Source organism: Amphiprion ocellaris, chromosome 6, assembly GCF_022539595.1.
Source record: "Amphiprion ocellaris isolate individual 3 ecotype Okinawa chromosome 6, ASM2253959v1, whole genome shotgun sequence".
NCBI lineage: Eukaryota > Metazoa > Chordata > Actinopteri > Pomacentridae > Amphiprion > Amphiprion ocellaris.
In genome coordinates this window covers 37,372,661-37,394,521 of record NC_072771.1, presented here as the reverse complement: position 1 = coordinate 37,394,521, position 21,861 = coordinate 37,372,661, and the positions used below count along the sequence as shown (strand labels likewise).

Genomic DNA, 21,861 nt, shown 5'->3' with positions numbered 1-21,861 from the left:
TTGAAAAATCACATTTTTTTTTCGACATAGTATAGTAAGGCGTTTTTTTGCGCCAAAATTCATGATGATTTTTTTTTTCAAAGAAAGCTTTTCTGGAGTGTTTTTCACGGCCTCCTTTACATTATTTCATCATATGGCACGTTTTTACAACATGTTTGAAAAATCACATTTTTTTTTCGACATAGTATAGTAAGGCGTTTTTTTGCGCCAAAATTCATGATGATTTTTTTTTCAAAGAAAACCTTTCTGGAGTGTTTTTCACGGCCTCCTTTACATTATTTCATCATATGGCACGTTTTTACAACATGTTTGAAAAATCGCATTTTTTTTTCGACATAGTATAGTAAGGCGTTTTTTTTGCGCCAAAATTCATGATGATTTTTTTTTTCAAAGAAAACCTTTCTGGAGTGTTTTTCATGGCCTCCTTTACATTATTTCATCATATGGCACGTTTTTACAACATGTTGAAAAATCGACATTTTTTTTCGACATAGTATAGTAAGGCGTTTTTTTTGCGCCAAAATTCATGATGATTTTTTTTTTCAAAGAAAACCTTTCTGGAGTGTTTTTCACGGCCTCCTTTACATTATTTCATCATATGGCACGTTTTTACAACATGTTTGAAAAATCGCATTTTTTTTTCGACATAGTATAGTAAGGCGTTTTTTTTGCGCCAAAATTCATGATGATTTTTTTTTCAAAGAAAACCTTTCTGGAGTGTTTTTCACGGCCTCCTTTACATTATTTCATCATATGGCACGTTTTTACAACATGTTGAAAAATCGCATTTTTTTTCGACATAGTATAGTAAGGCGTTTTTTTTGCGCCAAAATTCATGATGATTTTTTTTTCAAAGAAAACCTTTCTGGAGTGTTTTTCACGGCCTCCTTTACATTATTTCATCATATGGCACGTTTTTACAACATGTTTGAAAAATCGCATTTTTTTTCGACATAGTATAGTAAGGCGTTTTTTTTGCGCCAAAATTCATGATGATTTTTTTTTCAAAGAAAACCTTTCTGGAGTGTTTTTCACGGCCTCCTTTACATTATTTCATCATATGGCACGTTTTTACAACATGTTGAAAAATCGCTTTTTTTTTCGACATAGTATAGTAAGGCGTTTTTTTTGCGCCAAAATTCATGATGATTTTTTTTCAAAGAAAACCTTTCTGGAGTGTTTTTCACGGCCTCCTTTACATTATTTCATCATATGGCACGTTTTTACAACATGTTGAAAAATCGCATTTTTTTTCGACATAGTATAGTAAGGCGTTTTTTTTGCGCCAAAATTCATGATGATTTTTTTTTCAAAGAAAACCTTTCTGGAGTGTTTTTCACGGCCTCCTTTACATTATTTCATCATATGGCACGTTTTTACAACATGTTGAAAAATCGCATTTTTTTTCGACATAGTATAGTAAGGCGTTTTTTTGCGCCAAAATTCATGATGATTTTTTTTTCAAAGAAAACCTTTCTGGAGTGTTTTTCACGGCCTCCTTTACATTATTTCATCATATGGCACGTTTTTACAACATGTTTGAAAAATCACATTTTTTTTCGACATAGTATAGTAAGGCGTTTTTTTGCGCCAAAATTCATGATGATTTTTTTTTTCAAAGAAAACCTTTCTGGAGTGTTTTTCACGGCCTCCTTTACATTATTTCATCATATGGCACGTTTTTACAACATGTTTGAAAAATCACATTTTTTTTCGACATAGTATAGTAAGGCGTTTTTTTTGCGCCAAAATTCATGATGATTTTTTTTTCAAAGAAAACCTTTCTGGAGTGTTTTTCACGGCCTCCTTTACATTATTTCATCATATGGCACGTTTTTACAACATGTTTGAAAAATCACATTTTTTTTCGACATAGTATAGTAAGGCGTTTTTTTGCGCCAAAATTCATGATGATTTTTTTTTCAAAGAAAACCTTTCTGGAGTGTTTTTCACGGCCTCCTTTACATTATTTCATCATATGGCACGTTTTTACAACATGTTTGAAAAATCGCATTTTTTTTTCGACATAGTATAGTAAGGCGTTTTTTTGTGCCAAAATTCATGATGATTTTTTTTTTCAAAGAAAACCTTGCTGGAGCATTTTTCACGGCCTACTTTACATTATTTCATCATATGGCACGTTTTTACAACATGTTTGAAAAATCGCATTTTTTTTTCGACATAGTATAGTAAGGACGAGTCAACGGAGGCCTGGTGGATGAAGACATGCAGCTGAGAACAATCCAGAAAACAACAGAGGAGGAGTGCAGCGACCCAGAGCCAGAACAACCATAGTATGGTATGTCTCTTAGAAAACATCATAGTAGAGCCTTTGGTATGAAAAAACACCATCATATACATCGTAGATTGTAGAAATAACAAGTCAAAGGAAAGAGATATACATTGTAGAATTGTAGTAATTGTGGGCTGACTGATTTACTGATTAGCAGTATTTTATTTTTTTTACTGATTTACGGTAATAAATACGTTTAAGAATGGCGCTACTTTGGCTCTGAACCTTATCTACCTGTGGTCGCTCTGACTTCTGGAGTGATTTGATTGGTTATATGTCATGAATAACACTCCTTTAACTTAACATCTGTAAACAAAACAAAAACGTATCAACAAAGTTTTCTGTTAGAGTTTGTGTTCTTCTAAGTTTAACTCCAAGATTTTAAATACTTTCATTTACTGCAAATGAATATCTACTCCAAATGTCTCACTAATAATCATTATCAGCCTTAAAAACCCACAAAACACCCCTCTATACTGGACCACACTTAGTACAGTCCGGTTCCCCCTTCTATAAATCTGCTTGGAATCTTCCACTTCCTGTTTGTCAAAGTGGCCTTCTACCTGGACAGGTTTTGTTGGAGCTCATGCAACAAACATTTTGGGTAACTGCACTTTAATATGGATGGATGACACTGAATTAGAGTCTGTTTTAATGAGACTGAGTTAAGATGTGTAGCTCTGTCATTAAATAGGAAATTATTTCTCAGAATTCACAGAGAAAAGTCTGAAATGTTTGCTAGGTTAGCGTCCCACATGTTCTTTGGCTCAGCTAAAGCTAACTCTCTCCAACTTCTGGATCTCTTGAGTTGCTTGTTGTTAAAATATCTTGCTAGAGGTGCTGAAGCTCAGAAAGTCTGAGATGTTTGTTCAAAATAAGCTCATTCTCAAGTCTGATCTGAACTGTCCTCTTTTGTTTGAACTTTCCCTAAACTTAGGAGTTAATGACAGAGCAGCACATCCAGACTCAGTCTCATTTATGTAGAGATTAAACTTCAGTGTCATTCATTGATGTTAAAGTGCAGTTTTTCAAATGTTTGTTGCACATGCTCCCGACCAAACCAGTCCAGGTGGAAGACGATGTGAAGAGAAAGCTCCAGAGGATGAATATCACACATTTACGTTGGAAATAAATGTCCTTTAATTAGACATTGTCATGCAAAAGTTGGATTTCCCTTTAATGATGTTCAAATCTTTGTTGAGTGTTTTGTTGATGTTGGTTTCTAAATGTTTTCTGACACTCGGCCCCAAAGATTAAAACCTTTTACGGCTCACAAGCTGCAACAATTCACACATTATCAACTATCTTTCTGACTAAACTAAGATAAAAAGTGAAAAACTGCCTGATTCCTGCATCATGAATGTAAATCTTTTTGGTTTTTATGACAGTAAACTGAATATATTTGGGTTTGACATTTTATAAACCAAAACAAGAAATGAATTAGTGGAGAAAACAATCAACAGATTAATGGACAAAGAAAATGTGTTTTCCAACATATATGGCTGAATTACTCCAACATTACAAGATACATACAATTTGAATTCAATTTTATTTCTATAACACCAATTACAGGTCAAATTGTCTCAAGACGCTTTATTTTTATATTTTTTGTCATATTTAAAATATGACAAAGTAAGAAATTTAAACCTCTTGACTAATCCAATTTATTATTTGGTTTTTAAGAGACTAATGGACAATTAAAATAAGTTTCTCCACTAAAACTAATAAACATGAGGTCAAATAGAAGGAACAGTTTTAAATACTGCAGTCCCACGACGACAAGAATAAAGTTTGTCAACAAAAACTAAATCTGCTGGTGGATTCCATTAAAGTCCTAATAAATGATAATAAAGTGTGATACTAAAGGTTTGCGGTGCTAAAAATGTCCAAGTAAAGATATGAAGTTGAACATCTGGATGGAGGTTGATAAAAGTTGACCTCCCTTCATTTCTCTGGAGTCGACTCCATGGATTTTATGGATGGTGGTTAAAGACCTGCTCTTCTAGTGGTCTTCCTTCTAGTCGCTGTAAAAAGTCAGTCCATCCTGGCCGACTTCAACACCTCTTCATGACAACTTGTTCTGCCTCGGACCTGGTGGAAACTCCAGAAACTGGGGAAAACCTGTGGAGACTCGAAGAACTCGTGGAGACTCGAAGAACTCGTCGGGCGGGGGAAGGTGTGGTGGGTGGTGGGGGGAGGTGGGGGAGTAGAGGGGGGAGGCCGCCACCCACCTCCCCGCCTACTCTCCGCCCTGACTCCACCCAGACTCCGCCTTGGCTCCACCCATGTGGTCACTTCAGGAACTACGATGCCAAAGGGACGACGAATTTATTTCTTTTTATCTGATCTGTAGCTCAGTGAGTTAAGGATTTGCCTATGGAGCTGCAGGTCGCTGGTTCAAGACCAGACACTTCTTAAATTTTCTCAAAATCCTGACAAAGACAAAGAAAGAAAACTGCCAGTGGCGGGTCTTGAACCTGCGACCTTCCACTTGGTAGTCCGTCTTCTTATCCCCTGAGCTACTCGCTCAGATACTAATTCTTCTTTTTTTTGCGCATTTATCATCTATTTTTTGTCGTTTTCGAGTTTTTTTTTTAACTCGAGTCTCGACTCGACCGTTTTTCTCAGGAGGTTGGACTTCAGCCTTTGTGCTGGAGGGTGGAACCCTCAGTTCCAAGACTTTCCAAGCCTCCAGACCTCCCGAGTCCTCAGGACCTGAGCTTTCACACAGTCTGAGGGCTGAAATTTTCTAAGTCCCACAGTAGTTCTCTGTTAGATTGAACTTTCAGACAGTCCAAGGACTGATATCTTCCAAGTTCCTGAGTAGTTCTCTGTTAGTTTGAGCTTTCACACAGTCTGAGGGCTGAAATTTTCTAAGTCCCACAGTAGTTCTCTGTTAGATTTAACCTTCACACAGTCTGAGGACTGAAATCTTGAAAGTTCTTGAGTAGTTCTCTGTTAGTTTGAACCTTCAGACAGTCTGAGGACTGAAGTTTTAAAAGTTTCTCAGTACTTCTCTGTTAGTTTGAACTTTCTGGTTAACAGAAGCCTTAAAACTTGTGACCATGAGTCTTGATTTCACATTTAGACCATCCATCTGAGTTCTTCTCAGACCTTCACCTGTGGGTTTTTTAGAAATCCTCAACAAACTTTGATTCTCTTCACTGAACAGTAAAGTTTGTGGAGATCAGAAGGTAACATTAGTTTGATCCATGCCTTCAACTACTAGTAGACTTTATCTGGAAAGCAGTTTTCTGAAATGAGTTCTTAGTAAATCTGTCCACAATCAAACCAAGAACATAGAAAGAGGAAATGTTTGAAGAAACAACTTGATGTTTTCATTTCAGACTAGAAAACGCTTTAAGACCTTTATCTGTTTTTGCTCTTTTTGATCGTTTTATTGTCTCTTCTGTTTAATTTGATCTTCTAAAGTCTAACTGGTGTCTTTTCAAATGTTTTGTCTTTAGTTTGATTCTTCTTAAATGTTTAGTTTTGCTCTTTTCTCACCTTTTATTCTTTTCTAATGTCTGATTTGATTTCCAAATGTTTTGTCTTTTTAATGTTTAATTGTTGTTTTTTCAAATGTTTTATCGGCTTGTTTGAAAAATTTCCTTTTCTTTCCCAATGTTTAATTTTTCGATTAAATCTTTAAGGTTTTTCTTTTTAAATGTTTTACCACCTTTTAATGTTTAATTTTCTTTTTAAATGCTTCATTGTATTTTCTGTTTAATTCCTATTTAAAGTTTTATTGTCTTTAAGATTTAATTTTCTAATTAAACATTTAATTTTTTAATTAAATGTTTTGTCTTTTTAAAGGTTTAATAATCTAATTAAATGTTTTGTATTTTTTAAATGTTTAATATTCTTCTTGTTTAATTGTATTTTTTAAAATGTTTAATTATCTAAAATATTTCATCTTTAATGTTTAATATTTTTGTTTAAAAAATTTTGTTTAATTTCATAATTACATGTTTTGTATCTTCTGTTTAATTATCTAATTAAATATTTTGTCTGTTTAATATAATTTAATTGTATTTAATGTTTAATTTTCTTTTTAAAAGTTTTATTGTATTAAATGTTTTTTCCTTTGATTTAATTGCTTTTTTAATGTAGTTTATTTCTTTAATCTTTTTTTTCTGTCAAGATTTTAACCCCAACCTTAAAAATGAAACAAACCCTTAAATCACAATGAAAATACTTCTGTTGTCACAATCATGAGTTAGTCAATTATTCAGTTTATCAATTCAACTTTATTTGTTTAGCACCTTTCACACAGATGACAAAACTAAACAAGCAAAGAGAAAAAACTATGCTAAAACTATGATTAAAACTCAAAAACATATTTATTAAAAAAAGATTTAACATGGTAATAAAATATGTTGTGTCCAGGGGATGGAGGGAGTTTATTGAAGTCTTCTTGGGCTCACATGGGAAATCATTTAAAATATAAACTTGATATTCAGTCTAAGGAAACTGGAAACTGCAGAGCGACAGAAGAACCAACAATATCTCCTGTTTTCTCCTTTAATGAGTCGACTCTTCTTGTGCTTTCAGACCAAAGAACTACAGACTCTTCACAACCTGCTCAAACTCTTGGTACAGGACCTCACCACACGGGTCAAGAAGGTTTCTGTCTCATTTCTACTCTGAAGCTCACCTTCTCCTGCTCAAACTGCTGACAAATGTTTCTGCTGCTCTAAAGTCTGGTCTCCAGAACTTCCTAAAAACTCTCAAAGTCTCTTCTGCTGCAGGTTGCTTTGTAGAACTGTTCCAGAAAACCTCACTAAACCACATGGAGGGGCCTCAAGATAGTCGTCCAAATGAAACCGTACAAAAACCAAACTAGCACAACCCAAACGCTAAAGTCTCCTGCAGCCTACCAGAGAACCTCTGAGAACAGAGAATCAGGACAGGAACTCTTACCTTCTGGACAACCAACGCTGGTTCACAAACAAGAATACAGAATGTGTCTGACCAAAAACCTCTAAAGACTCACTACAGCCAAGATAAAGACACAACTCAGCTGCACCAAATCCACTAATCACTGCACACATTAGCACCATGTGCTAACTGTGGCTAAAGAACCACATTTACCAAGACAACTATCCAGTACAAAGCCCTAAAACACACCAAGAAACACATTAAAGACGATTTTACTGCTGGAAGCTGCAAGCCAACGCCTAAAGAACAAACTAAAGCAACTGGAGCCAAACCCGGTTCAGTGGTGAAGAGAAACAGAGGAAATGTTTGTCTGCAGCTAAATAAAGCAGGAAGACACTGAGCTGCTCAGGTGTTCCTGATAACACCAAGCAGCCACCTGGACAGCCAATAGGAACACAGCTTCCTGGAAGTCCAGAGGGCTGGCTTAGTGAAGGAAATTTAGTTTAAAGTTGAAGCAGAAAGTTAACAAAGAAAGTTGAAAACCACCTTCTGATACCTGAAATCTCTGAGTTTTCACACAAAGAACACCTGAACATGTCAAACTGGTTCCATAGTAGAACCATCATTGTAAAAACGTCATAGTATGGTGTGTTGCTCAAAAAACATTAGGACCCGGCTGTCTAGGGTCGCCGAGGAGCAACACAAAAACAGGACAAACGCTGGTTTCCAGGGGGTTAGGAGGATATTTATTTGAAAGAGGAAGTTTACAACAACACAACATGTGAGCAGAAAAATCACAAAGTCTGTCTTTAGTTCAGCTGAAAATATTAGTTTTTGTCTTTTTTATTGACCAAACTTTTCAGGAAGTAGATGAAGAATAATTAAAGCTCTCATGTAGAAGTCCAACTTATTTTGGATCCTTGTGGAGAGTTTAATCTTAGAGTTTGTAAAGCTGTTGAGTTTTTAGAGTCACATGGATTGTTTTGACATTTAATAACCGAGTCCTGAAATAAAATTACAGTTGTGGATTTCTGTCATTTAGTCTGGACTAAACAAATAACAGCAGCATAAATCTCAAACGTCATTATGAGGAGTCTGGATTGAGGTTTCTCACTTGATAATGATCAAAACATGAAATTTAGGTTGGTTTAAAGGAATATTCCACCTTAAATCTTTGAATGTTGACCTAAAAGGTTGGTTTCAGGAAGTATTCCACCTACAAGGTCCTCACACATCCACCTTAAAGGAACATTCCACCAAAAATCCTTGGACATGCACCTAAAATGTTGGTTTAACCGAGTATTCCATCCAAAATCCTCAAAGAGACCTGAGGGGCTGGTTAAAAGGAATATTCCACCTAAAACCTCAAATATAGACCCGAAAGGGTGGTTTAGAAAAAATCCTTCAATGTAGACCAAAAAAGTTAGTATGGAGGAATATTCCACCTGAAATGTAGACCTGAGAAGTTGGTTTGGAAGAATATACCATCCTAAACATCCTTAAATGTAGACTAAAAGACGGTTTGGAAGAAAATTCCACCTAAAATCCTCCAATGTAGACCTAAAAGGTGAGTTTAATGGTATATTCCACCTAAAATTCACTACTGTAGACCTTGGAGGTTGGTCTGATGGTATATTCCACCCAACATCCTTGAACATAAACTTAAAAAGTTCGTTCAAAGGAATATTCCACCTAAAATCCTTCAATGTAGACCAAAAAATCTTGGTGTAAAGGAGTATTCCACCTTAAATGTAGACCTAAAGGATGGTTTGGAGTAATATTCTACTCTAAAATCTTCCAATGTAGACCTAAAAGGTTGATCTGATGGTATATTCTACCCAACATCCTGGAACATTTACCTAAAAGGTTGGTTTAATGGTATATTCCCAGAAGAACCCTTGAACATTGGGCTTAATGGTATATTCCACCCAAAATACTTGTACATATACCAAGAAGTCAGTGTAAAGGAAATGTAGACCTAAAAGGATTGTTTAAAGGAATATTTAAACTGTTATTTTCATTATTTAATAATCTGTTATCAGTCAGAACCCTGGCAAACTTATTTTCATCAGTTTTTTTAGTGGAAGTCACAAATAAAGGAGCTCTTGGTTTTTCCCGGCGTTACTGAGTCCAAAGCTGCTGTTTCAACACAGAACGTTCACATGCATCCACAAACCTCTCAGCACTCAAACACCCACAGACAGGAGGCCGGCTGGACCGAGGCTCGGCGGCGTCCTCAGACCCACGAGTCGGGGAGTCGCTGAACTTGTTGGTCCGGTTTGAAGGCCTCCGTGTGGTCCAGTAGAAGTCCACGTAGTCGGTGTTGGCTTTGAACCGCAGCGACTGGCCACCATCAGGTGGACCGGCTCGTCCTCGTAGGACTCCTCCTGTAGCCTTGAGGGAACCACAGGAACATTCAGTAGCTGTTGGAGTTCTTCCTGTCAGGCTCGTGGTAGAACGGCTCTGAAGAATCTTGTACTTGTCTTATCTGGAACAATCTAACAGCCTAAACTGTTAACAGCGGTGTAAAGAAGCAAACACACAGGCATAGATTAGGACTCAAACTAGATTTATTTTAGAAAACAAATCAGCTTAGAGGCATTTGTTCACACATGTGGCTGAATAGGAGGCCGTCCAATCAGATTCGAGGTCTTCACTCTGTAGGTTGTTTGTTGGGTGAGACTCTTGGACCTCCATCAGCTGACGTGGATGTTTGATGGTCTTCCTCTCTAGTGCCAGATGATTCATCCATGAATTCAGCAGCTACAGACTGAAATGAAGCTCATGCTGCCGTGATTGAATTCCTGTTCCAGATCAAATGTTCAGAGCTCACCTTGAATGCAGCCGTCTGCTGTCTGATAGTTTTTCTCATTGTAGTCTTCAATAAAGTCTTTTTCCTCATGTCAGGATGTGGTGAGACTCTTTCTCAGTCTCTGCAGACGTCCCTCATTGTGCATCTCCAGAGAAGAAACAGAAAAACTGATCACTGCTTCAGCATCACAAACGCTCTCCAGCATTGAGAGTGTTTTAGGAATTCATTCATTGTGTTGTGAACTTTGAAGGAGCAGAAACTTTACAGCTGCCAAAGATATGAGCTCCAATTCTGGATGTTTTAGGAAATGAAGTTCATCAAATGAACACTTGATTTTTGCTGATAACTCTCATTAAATTACTGAAGAAATCTAACATAAAAACCTGTAAACTCTCAGGCAGCTTTTGTTAAAGTTTGTCTATAATTCTATCATCATGTTCTGGAACCAGGACTCTGCAGAAGTTCCTTCAATCAGATACTTGTGTGTTTCTATTTAAGGCCTCAGGTTTGAACGTACAGCAGAGGATTAGAAAGGAGTGATTTTAATATTTAAATCAGTCCAGTAAATGTTTGGAGTAAAAATGATTAAAATGTTGATTTAGATAGATTTGTGTCAAATAATATTGTAGAGTCTCACTTAAATATATCCAAATGAGTTCAGTGTATTTACATTTTATAGAATATTTGATTTCTCAATCTCAATACTGTAGGGTCTGACCCTAAATATTATAATAATGATGTAAATAATAAATAATATTGTAGTGCAGAGTCATAAACTTGAATCAGCTAAACTTACAGAATAAATATCACTGCACAATCTTAACCTGAACATTCATATTATTGAGGTAAAGTTACATAAATCATGATATTCTAGAGTCTTTGCTGGAATATTTCTAACATGAATCTTTTTGTATTGTGCTGATAAACAACAATAATCTGACTTTCAGATAATATTTATTGTCTGTGATTGTGAGACTAAATTCCTCCACATTCTGGAACTTTCCGTGCAGCAGCTATATGAATAAATAAAAATAAAATCTGTTCATTTCCACATTATGCACATTTATTTATTCTTAATATCTCAGACTGAATGGTAGCTGGCAGTAAAAACAAACTCATCTGCTGGACTGAATTTCCCAAAATGGAAACATGGACAGAATTTAACACTCATGTATCCATGGCAACGCTAAAGTTTCTGCTTCTTACCAAAGTTCACAACACAAAGATTTTAATGTAAAACTTCAGGGATGACTGCTGACCATAAGTATTCTGATCAATACTTCATGATCAATATCAGGACAGATGTTACAACTCCAGCTGTTCCATTAGACTGCAGTTATTCACAGAGAAATTAAAACATCACATTCCTCATAAAAACTAGATGGGACTTTTATTAAATAAAGTGTTGGTGAATAAACAGTGTAAAAAGTGCAAAGCAGCTCCATTAAATCAGGAGATGTGAGACTTCCACAGCATGGATCACCATCTGCTGTGTTGATTCATAGCTGAATGTCAGAATGAACTGAGCTAGAAAAGCTGCTTTGAGCTGCAACATTATGGTCTGACAATCCAACACCATCACAGTTTTCATCTGGTTGTTTTGCTCCAACATGCTGTGAAGTTCAGTTTTTACCTGAATCAATACAGAGATTCTATTTCCAACCAAGACTGGAATAAAAATTAGAATGTTATGAGGTTATTAATGCAACTAAATCCTTTCAGATGGAAGGATTTACTTCTAAGTTCTAATTCAAGTTTCAGTTGGAGCACATTGCATTCACAAAGAAAAACAGCGAAACCTTCATAGCAACATTTAATAAACCTAAAGCTTCCCTGTTGGCTCATTGGTGGAGTTTGTTACTGAGCATCTGAACCTTAAATCCAGTGAGACGACCATCTTCAGTCGAGGCCAGTCAGAGAACTTCAAGACCTTCCATCAGCTGGACCAGATGTGGCATCATCTCCCTCTGAACATCTGGATGACAGGAGAAAAGACAGAAATCAAACACAGATCACAGAAATACAATTTATTCACTTTCATCATTTTATAAAAGTAGCATGAACTTTATTAAAACTTGACAACATCAGTAATGAAAGTAAATGTTTTTATCTCGTGTTGAAGCTAAATTTAAAGTCAATTTTAATGACAGTTTATCCTGAGAGGAGTGAGAATGGAGCTTTTCTTTCCTTTTTAGAATATTCCCTCAAAATATTCTGTTTATTATTGGCTTTAGAAGCATTTTTCTTTACTTATTTATTTTTAGATACCTCAGACTGATGCACTTTGCTGGTTTGCAGATAATTTCATGTACAATGACAATAAAGATCTTCTATTATAACATATTTTGCTAAAACAAGAACTGCAAACCTTCTCAACCATCTCTCAGTCTGCAAAATTCCAACTGCAACAAAGAATTATCTGATGTAGTTATTATTATAATCTTTACTGAACCAGCCCTGGAATTAATAAAAATCTGTATATGGATATGATTTTCTCTGATGGAACCACTAAAACTGCATCCAATAAAGTAAATCTCTTCTGCACTGCACACATACTACACTTTTGTATAACTCTGGATGTCAGAGTAAAGGCAGACAGATCCACCAATCAGCCACAACATTCTGACCACTGACAGCTGAAGAGAACAACATCCATCATCTTGTTCTAATGCAACGTTCTGCTGGGAAACCTTGACGTTCATGTGGATGTTTGACATGTACCACCACCTAAACACTGCAGGACAAACAACCCCCTAGTCTCCATGGCAACAGCAGTCCTTGATGCCAGCTGCCACCCTCAGCAGGACAAACTAAAACTGCTCAGGAGTGGTCTGAGGAACACGACAGAGCTAAGCTGTTCACCTGGGTTCCACACTCCCCACATCCAGATCTGATGGAGCATCTGTGGGATGGTCCAGGATCAGCCTGGTCTAGGTAGGACCCACCCTGCAACCCACAGGATCCACAGAATCCACAGGACATCCCCAGAGGTTCTGATGAACCACTGGGTCAGAGGAGTTTTAGCAGCATAAAGGGACCAACACAGTATTAGTCAGGTGGTCAGAATGTTCTACTGTTATATTGTCATGCTGATTATATGATCAGTAAATGTTACCATCAATTATAACGTCCACATTGATCAGGAAAAAAAAACAACTATCAGTTCATTCAGAAACTGTGGGGTTAAACCTAAAAACACAGACCTCAACAGCAGTTTGTTTCAAAGCAGAACACCAGCCGGTTTTCACTAAAGAAGCTTTCAGAGCAACAATTAAATGACAGTTTTGTTCTCATTAAGTTCAGAGTCAGAGTCAGCCAAAATAATGTACACACATCAGGAAAAGAAAAACTTTTATAAATATTTCATTTGTATAAGTACTTCTATACATATAGATTCCTCTTTCTAAGTTTGATCAAATCACGATAACTCTGTGTCCTGTTGTACGATGTTTTCCCAACAGATGGCGCTACCCTCATGAATGGAGCATCAACAAGTGACGTCTACAACACAACAGAAATGTCTGGAAGCCAGTGGCCTCCACTTTGAGCACCTCTTGTAATTGTAGAGGCCAAAGATAACTTTTATTAATCTCGTGATGTCTGAATAAATTTGGTATTGAAATATTTATGCTAGTTTTTCTTTTCCTGATGTGTGTAAACATTATTTTGGCTGACTCTGTATGATGGGTTTCTGACAGGTCACCAGGCAACATCTTTTTATAATAATGACAAACATACCTGCATTCTACAGGAGTGATTTTCCTCATGTGCAGGTAAAGATGTGTGAGGAGCTTAGAGATGACAGGAGCAGGAGTCATCCTCACTAATTCAGCTTCCACCTAGAAACAGAAAGACCACAAACAAACACACTGATATACTCTCAAACGTTCAACCTCACAGCCTCAAAATATCTGTTTAGGAAGTGTTGTGTTTCTAAATTCTGCTGAAAGCATTGACAGACATTCTCTTACAAGGTTGTGTAAAAAGCAGCCTGTCCTCTGAGCTACTGAGAAATCTTCCTGAACAAAGTTTCTACGTGTAAATCAGCTCAACAAAAACTAAAGCCTCAGTCAGAGATGACAGGTATCGCAAATTATAAACAACTTTCTTTGTTAACTCAGACTTTCTGCTTCAACCTCACATAAAAAGGGGAGTTTAACTCGTCAGGTGACTGAAAATGAACGGCTTGTGCAGTTCTAGATCCAAAAGTAGGATGTTTCAACTCATGTTTTACTACAAATACATGCAATAATAAATAAATACAATGGCTGTTTGTTAGTTTATTCACTATTAATGTCACTTTATATACTGGATTGAACTTGAGCAGTGGGAGAGAGAAGGAATTAAATGAAATTATGGAGATTCAGAGAGGTAATGTTGCACAATGTTAAGTTAAGCGCAGTTTAATTCAAACCAGCTGAATGTTAAACTTCAGTGCAGCTGAACAGGTTTCAGTTAACCTTAAAGTAAAATAACTTTTTTTAAAGCTAAAACACACAGCAGAGAAATACAGGTTGAGAAGGTCATTCTAATAATGAGGACAGCTGTGGCAGCAACTAACACAGGTGTTCAGCAGTAAGTTAGCCACCTGTGTTAATTAGCCCGCTAGCTAACTTAGCCGCTTAGCTAGCTAGCGCGTCCGGACCAACTGCTCAAACACAACAAAACACAACTCTACACAAGTCGCTGACAAAACAACGCTACTGGTCAGAAGCATTTATCTTCTTACCGTGTTTTACTCCAAAAACAAGGTCAACAGCAGCCAGAGATGCTACCAGACGTACCGACCATAGATATACATAGCAGACTAGATACGCTAGCGCCCTGTCTTCTATAGATATCTATGGTCTGACCAATCTCTGCTCTCTGGCTCTCAGTCAGTCTGACCAATCACTGCTCTCTGGCTCCGCCCTCTGAGAATCTTGCTGGCTCCACACTTGCTGATGACCACTTCCGGTCTCAGAAAATGAGAAAACGGACCTTTTTTCGTTTCTGTCTCTTACTGATTTTATTTATTTTTTGTTATTCTAAATATAAAATGAAAATCAAAGCATTTTTAAAATTTCGTATATCCCTTTTTGACCATGAAAAGGAAAAACACCTTGTATTTCAATTTTATTTTTTGTATTTTAAAACGAAAATCAAATAGCCACTCGTTTTTTGTTTTTCAATACCCATTTCAGAACGGAAAATCCAATTGCCAAAATATACACGGATTGGGGACCACCACCCAGTTTATATACATTTACAGCTGCTTTTATCTGGATCAGACAGCCTTAACATGCAAATATACAGAATTGTATCTGTGTTTGTCCTTTGAAAACTGAAAAATTGTGACTGAAGAAATGTTTGCATTTACAATCAGGTCAGTATTATTGTAGAGATGCAGCAAATAATCAGTTTGTCAACTATTCAATTTGTCACAATTTGAGAAAAAAGGCCAAAATTCTCAAATTCCAGCCTTTTAAATGTGAATATTGTATAGTTTCTTTCATTCTTTCTGATAGTAAACTGAACCTCTTTGGGCGTTGTGGAGAAAACAAGACATGAGAACGACATCTTTAACTTTGAGAGACTCTGATCGACACATTTCACCACTTTGTAAGATTTTATAAACCAAAGGACTAATGAATTGATCCAGAAAATAATCAGCAATGAAAATAATGAATTAAATCAAGTCATTCTGATACATTATCAACATCTCTGTCACTATGTAGGCGCTACAGTCACTTTCTGGTAAGTGGAAAATGGCATTAAATAAATTGAACTGATCCTTTAAAGCTATTTCAAGTGGTACAAAAATTACAGAATTAGTTCATATAGAATATAGAGGAGGTAAAATCATGTAGAGACACGAGGATAATTGCTTTTGAGCATGAAAATTGCTTTTTGGCACCACATCAGGACCGAAAACCACCAGACTTCAGCAGCTAGTCTTTGCAAGTAAAGGCATTTAACGTGTCTTTGCATGCACAACATATTGGAAAATGTGCTTAATAAAGACCAAAATGTTCAAATTATAAAAATTTTATTTAATACAAAACATTGACGAAAAATGGAAAGAATGTCAGACATGGTTTCATTCTGGGGACAGTTGAATAACCTACACTTTTATTAAATCCCTCATCATACAAAGCAAACTGGAGAAAGCAAAGACCAACAGACTCTATATAAAAGACAGATGTAATTTCACTGTCCAAAAAGTGAAATCAATGTAGAAATAGTCTTGCGCAGCCATTTTCTAGAGCCGACACAGGACTGTACAGATTGGTCTGGCTGCACCTATTAATTATTTTGCTTTAGAGGAAACGATATTTGTGTTTCTTTAAACCTATCACAATTGTCTTTAGTGGTGCTAAGCCCAGGATGCAGGGATGGTGCCCCATTCACACAGTGACAGGGAATTTTGGTGAAACATTTGCATGCAGGGAGGTGGTCATGAAAATTACTAATTCTGCAAAAGAAAAATACTATCAAGGCTGACTTATTGTATGATCCAAACCTTTGGGTGGTAGGTTGCAAGGCCAGAGGTTGCTGTTTAGCACAGTCAAGGGGATTTTTTTAAAAAGTAACATATAGATAGTGGAAGGGGAGGAGAAAGCTGTTTGAAATTGATGGACAATGGCAGACTAGTCTGACTCCAGACACAGATATAAGCCTGCCATTGGCTGACTGCTAACTTCAGGTGGCTTTGTCCTTCCCTTCCACTATCTGTGCATTACTGATTTCTTTCCTACAGGAAACAACAACCACTAACACCTCTGGGCAGCAACCTATGACATCGAAATCTTCCGAGTTTTGTGGAAAATCTGGTCATTTTTCTCAATGGATAATTCATTTTAGTGTCCATCTTCCTGTCTGCAAATGTTCCACAAAAATCATTCAACCTGTCATAAAAACGCCACAGCCTGTCATAGGTTTAAAGAAATACAAACAAGTGTTTTTCTTCACTGATAACAGAATGATAGTGTGGTGCAGCCAGACCATTCAGTACTACAGAATACTCTGACTAATGGCAGGCCAATACCTGTAGTCTATATCCAGTGAGTCAGACTAATGCTAACCTTAAACCTGCATTCTGTCTAACAGCCAGTAGGGGGCGACTCCTCTGGTGGCAAAACAAGTCCAACTGTATAGAAGTCTATGAGAAAATGACCCTATTTGTTTCTTGTTTCATAAGCTCAGTGAACATTTTCCTAATGAGTTTATGGTATCTATGGCTACTTTAAGGCCTGATTTAATGCAGTATGGTGGTTCCATTTTAAGTAAAACAGACAAGAAGGCAGGGTATGCTTTAAGGTGGGGCTACCTTGTGACTGACAGGTCGGTATCGCACCAATCAGATCCACATTTTACTTTATAGATCTCGTTTCAAAAGACAGCCAAATTTAGAACTCGACTCAACTGATAGTCCACAAGACCATGGAGGATGTCACGATGGCTATGTTCATCTTCTATATGCGGTCTATGGCTCCTCCTGAATTTCATATGAAACCTGCAGTGCAGAACTTTGGTCTCTCTCTTCCAGCAGTGGGTAAATACAAAGTTACTGTTAACTGTGCTTCTGATTCATGCCTTGCTGACCATCAGATTATTTTTTAGACTGCAATTCTTCCCCTGAAAGGCAAGTTTTCTTTTTTTTTTTTTTTTTTTAATCTGGAGCATTATAAACTCTTCTCAGAGCATAGTCCAAGTTGACCTTCTTCAGCCGACAAACCCCTCATTGCTTGTTGACATAAAATGTGTCGCTACTGGTGTACTACTACCAGTGCATATATACCGTCACAGACCTCAAACTGTAGCATACTGCCAAATCCAGAGATTTACTTGGTACTGAGAAGCTTAGTCAGTATTGTGTGAACTCACTGGGGAAGGGCCTGAATGCGATGGAGGTTCATTTATAAGTTAAAGTTCCGCACTTCAGCTTCAAGTTACAAAAATCTGGCACTACTCCATCGACAGTGACAGTAAAATTCAACTCTGGGATATCATTCCTACTTGAAAAAGCTGATGTATGAAGCATGAATTTTGTGAAGACAACTCGGCACTTTGCCGCCTCACAGTTAGCGCGTTGTCAATCATCAATGTCTGGGTGGTTTTCTCTCCAATTTCTACCCCCTGACAAGTTATTCATTTTAACTTTGGCAAGGCAACACACACTGTATCAAGTGATTTATGGAAAATATCCATGTCTGCATTAGAGGCCTATCTGTACTTCTGAGGTGAAACCAGCTATCCGGCGAAAGGGTTAGCATGAATGGTCACATCTTTAATGTGGGTTTCAGTCAGCGGTTGGAACGTCTTTTCATTCACAGGCAGCTTCTCCAGTTCGTCCAGTGTTTCCAAGCCATCGATAATCCTGCATGTTAGAGAGACGGACATGTCAGCTGGCGATCTAAAATCAATCCTGTCGGTTCTGCTCTGTCTGATCTGAAATAAGTTACGTACTTTCCAAACACTGTGTACTTCATGTCCAGATGGGGCTGTTTGGCGTACGTGAAGAAAAACTGGGAGCCGTTCGTGTTTGGGCCATTGTTTGCCATCGAGACCACTCCTCTTACGTTATGCTGAAGGAAACAAGAAGTACACATATACAGCAACGTTCAACATTGAAAACATATTCAGGCAAACTAGCTCGAGGATTTACTCACTTTTAAGTGTTCGCTGTACTCATCTTCGAATTTGCGACCCCATATGCTCGTTCCTCCTTTACCTGTGCCTGGATCATTTCACCAAACACACAATGAACAGATAGTGAGATGTGATTTTGAACATTTCAGGTATTGATCAGATGCAGAACAGATGGATACCTGTAGGGTCTCCAGTCTGAACCATGAAGCCTTTAATGTTTCTGTGGAAGATGCAGCCATTGTAGAACCCACTGGCACACAGCGCAAGAAAGTTCTGGAAAACAAAATGATAACGGGAGACTGAAACATTTGCAACTAAAACTGGCACTAAAATAGCAACTCAATTTTTAAATGATTCGATATCACCAAAAATCAAAGACGAGAAAAAATTTGTAATACAAAAGAAGATTTGTATATTCGAACATAATATTTTCTTTTTTCTTCTTCCCATTCATCATCTTACAACTCCCCAAATTATCTGTTGTTTCTGCATAGAAAACTGTATATGAAACAAATAGGTTTTCACATCCAAGGAATTTGACTTGGTGCATAACAGTAAACAACATGTAGAAATTATTCAAAGAAAAAGATTAAAAAGGAAAGTCGACAGTTAGCATCACAAGACAAATACAAAGTAAGTGTTACGAGTTAAATCAACAGGAAGTGTAGCAAATCCAAACAAATATAAACGTATTATTAAATAACAGAAATGTTTACAGTGTGCAGGAATGTGCATTATTACATAGTATATAGTGTAAACAGCTTCAAATGTGCAAATGCTAATAATAATCCCATTTGAAAATCTATGCATTTATGTAACAGAGCCAGTGTGGGATTTTTTTACTAGTAATGGAGTATTTTTACATTGTTGTGTTGGTACTTTTACCTAAGAAAATAATCAGAATACTTTTTCACCACTGTGTGAATAGTAATAAAGTGATACGAGGTAACAATAGTAATAAAGTGATAATAGCAATAATAAATAATATAAAAAATTTAATAAAAACATAATAAATAAAATAAAATAATAACATTTAAAAAGATAATAAAAGTAATAATAGTAATAAAGTGAGACTTTACAATGCTATTGCATTGTAAAGTTTCTTAATTAGACAAACACTGAACCTCAAATTAGCCTGTTTTCAATTGAGTACTTACACAACAGACATTACTGCATATCTAGCAAGTTTCAAGTCCCTGCAAATTGATTTCCATCTTATGAAAACAACAAATATATCAGCTAAATGTAATAATAATAAAGACAGGATGAAACTCACCTCACATGCTTTCGGGGTTCGCTCGCAGAACAATTCTATCTTAATTTCTCCTAAATCTGTGTGAAGGGTGACAGCCTGGAAAATATACAAGTAAAAACACGGTTAGTTTTTAAATATTTACTTTTAATAATGTGTATTCATGCTGTTGTCTTCCTAGCTTTAGTCTGTTGTAGCAAACGAGTAAACTGTTCCGTTAAATAAACGCCGTTAGCAAACCGTCTCGTTTCTACATCAGCTCTGCTAAACAACGACATCACCTAAAAACCTTTGGAGCTGCTTTACGTATTTAATTTTAACTTTAATCTACTGGAAATTTCTACAATCAAATTTACCATTTCAAACGTTGCGTCTGCGACCAGGTGCGTCGGAGAAACATGCCCGGGTGGGGATTGTTACAGGGCGCTGAAAGGTTCCGCATGGAGTTCTCAGCCGTTTAAACGTCAAGATTAACTTGACTTCACATTAGCAGATTTTTCAACCGAAAGATTTAGAGTTTGTTTGGTCAACTATACTGTGAAACACGTGTGCGGTGCGCATACACAATTTTGGTGATGCTGGTAGAAAAGTGGTCAGATAAAGTCGAAAATGAGCTTATGGGCTGTCAACCCCCAAATCCTCTCAGTCCCCAGCAGTCTGTAGATTTCAGCTAGATAAATGCTCCATTTTCAATTTATTTTATTGTAAAAAGTCATCCTATTTTTTTTTCTGAGCTTAGCCCATGTACTACATTCATATCACAGTGACTGCAGGCTGGCTGACTAGACTCCTGAGGCTCAAACTGCATGGCTTGGTATTGGTCTTATTTATATATACTATTACTGTACATAAAACTGTGCCTGGGAATTATTTCTTTTTATGTCTTTAATTTAAAAGCAATCTCAGTGACTGATACTTTATATAGTTCAGGAGAAAAGATACAGGTGCTGGTGAGGAGAAAAAATGCATCCATATAATCCCAAAATATAATATGGAAGCAAATCAGTATCAGGCCAGATCTGCTGTCCGTGTTGTACACAAAACACACCAAAAATCTGTGCATAACTTAATGATGGCATATTTATTTACTGCAAAGTACAATTTGTTTAAGTGTCTACCCGGCCTCCTGTTGCCATATTTTATTAGCTACTTTAATGATTATTAGTTCTGGAAAACATCCATAAATGCTGAAAATACTCTGCCAAGACTGCAAAGCAGAAAAATCTCTGCAATAAACTACTTGACATGACAGGGAAATATTTGGCTTTAGTAAACAGATCAGATGAACAGTAAATTCATAGAGTAGCATTTTAGACCAGCTACATATTATTTTCAAGAGCTAGATCATTGGGCCAAGATTATATTTAGACTTTATTAACGAAAGAAAGAAAGAAAGAAAGAAAGAACGAAAGAAAGAAAGAAAGAAAGATTTTGATCCAGTTTAGATTTCAGGGCTATTCATGAAACATTCAGGGCTGCATCCTTACACGCTCACATTTGCTTTACATTTTTTATGATCAGATTTGCTATAGGTTAACTTGGAATTTGGTAATTTATATAAGAATACAAAACACATACGCACAAAACAGAGAAAATGAAGGCCTTTAAACCAGATCTGACAAGACGACACCTCATCATTAGGTGGTAGAAGAGGCCTCTTATTATCATGCAAGTAGAAATTAAGCTAAAGTGGTGCATTTTTCCTGAGGAGGAGATGGTCCAGATTTATGCTCACAACTGGTGTCATTCTGCAAGACACAGTAAAAACTTTATTTATATAGCACCCTTGAGAACAGTGTTCACAGGGTGCTTTGACAGTCAAAACATGCAACACAGACAATCAAGCAAGACATAAGAAGACAAGGCACAGCAGTCAATTAAAATAAATAGCAAAAATGACAATAAGTGAGTGAATAATTAGCTAGATTAGCATGCAAATCAAACAAAGGAACAAGGCAGTTTAAAAATTAAGAGAATAAGATGGAGGGTTAA

The 21,861-nt window shown here is 36.7% G+C and overlaps 1 protein-coding gene and 1 long non-coding RNA gene across 5 annotated transcripts; both read right to left on the bottom strand.

Moving 5' to 3' along the window:
• Nucleotides 1–7,897: 7,897 nt before the first annotated feature.
• Nucleotides 7,898–14,839, bottom strand: LOC129349040 (uncharacterized). 4 transcript variants are annotated; one of them, XR_008601853.1, is made up of 4 exons: nucleotides 14,716–14,839; nucleotides 12,849–13,825; nucleotides 9,787–11,961; nucleotides 7,898–9,685 (listed from the first exon to the last, which is right to left on the bottom strand). It is a non-coding gene; the product is annotated as an uncharacterized LOC129349040 (long non-coding RNA). The 4 variants fall into 4 exon arrangements; XR_008601852.1 differs by having other exon boundaries at nucleotides 7,898–11,961; nucleotides 12,849–12,990; nucleotides 13,725–13,825; XR_008601850.1 differs by having other exon boundaries at nucleotides 7,898–11,961.
• Nucleotides 14,840–15,997: 1,158 nt separating this feature from the next.
• On the bottom strand, nucleotides 15,998–20,304 carry ppil3 (peptidylprolyl isomerase (cyclophilin)-like 3). Its single transcript, XM_023293331.3, has 6 exons — nucleotides 20,226–20,304; nucleotides 19,894–19,968; nucleotides 18,797–18,890; nucleotides 18,638–18,705; nucleotides 18,435–18,553; nucleotides 15,998–18,345 (listed from the first exon to the last, which is right to left on the bottom strand). Exons 1-6 carry the CDS (start codon nucleotides 20,226–20,228, stop codon nucleotides 18,219–18,221), a joined length of 486 nt encoding a protein of 161 aa, XP_023149099.1. The 5' UTR covers nucleotides 20,229–20,304; the 3' UTR covers nucleotides 15,998–18,218.
• Between the last annotated feature and the right edge of the window lie 1,557 nt (nucleotides 20,305–21,861).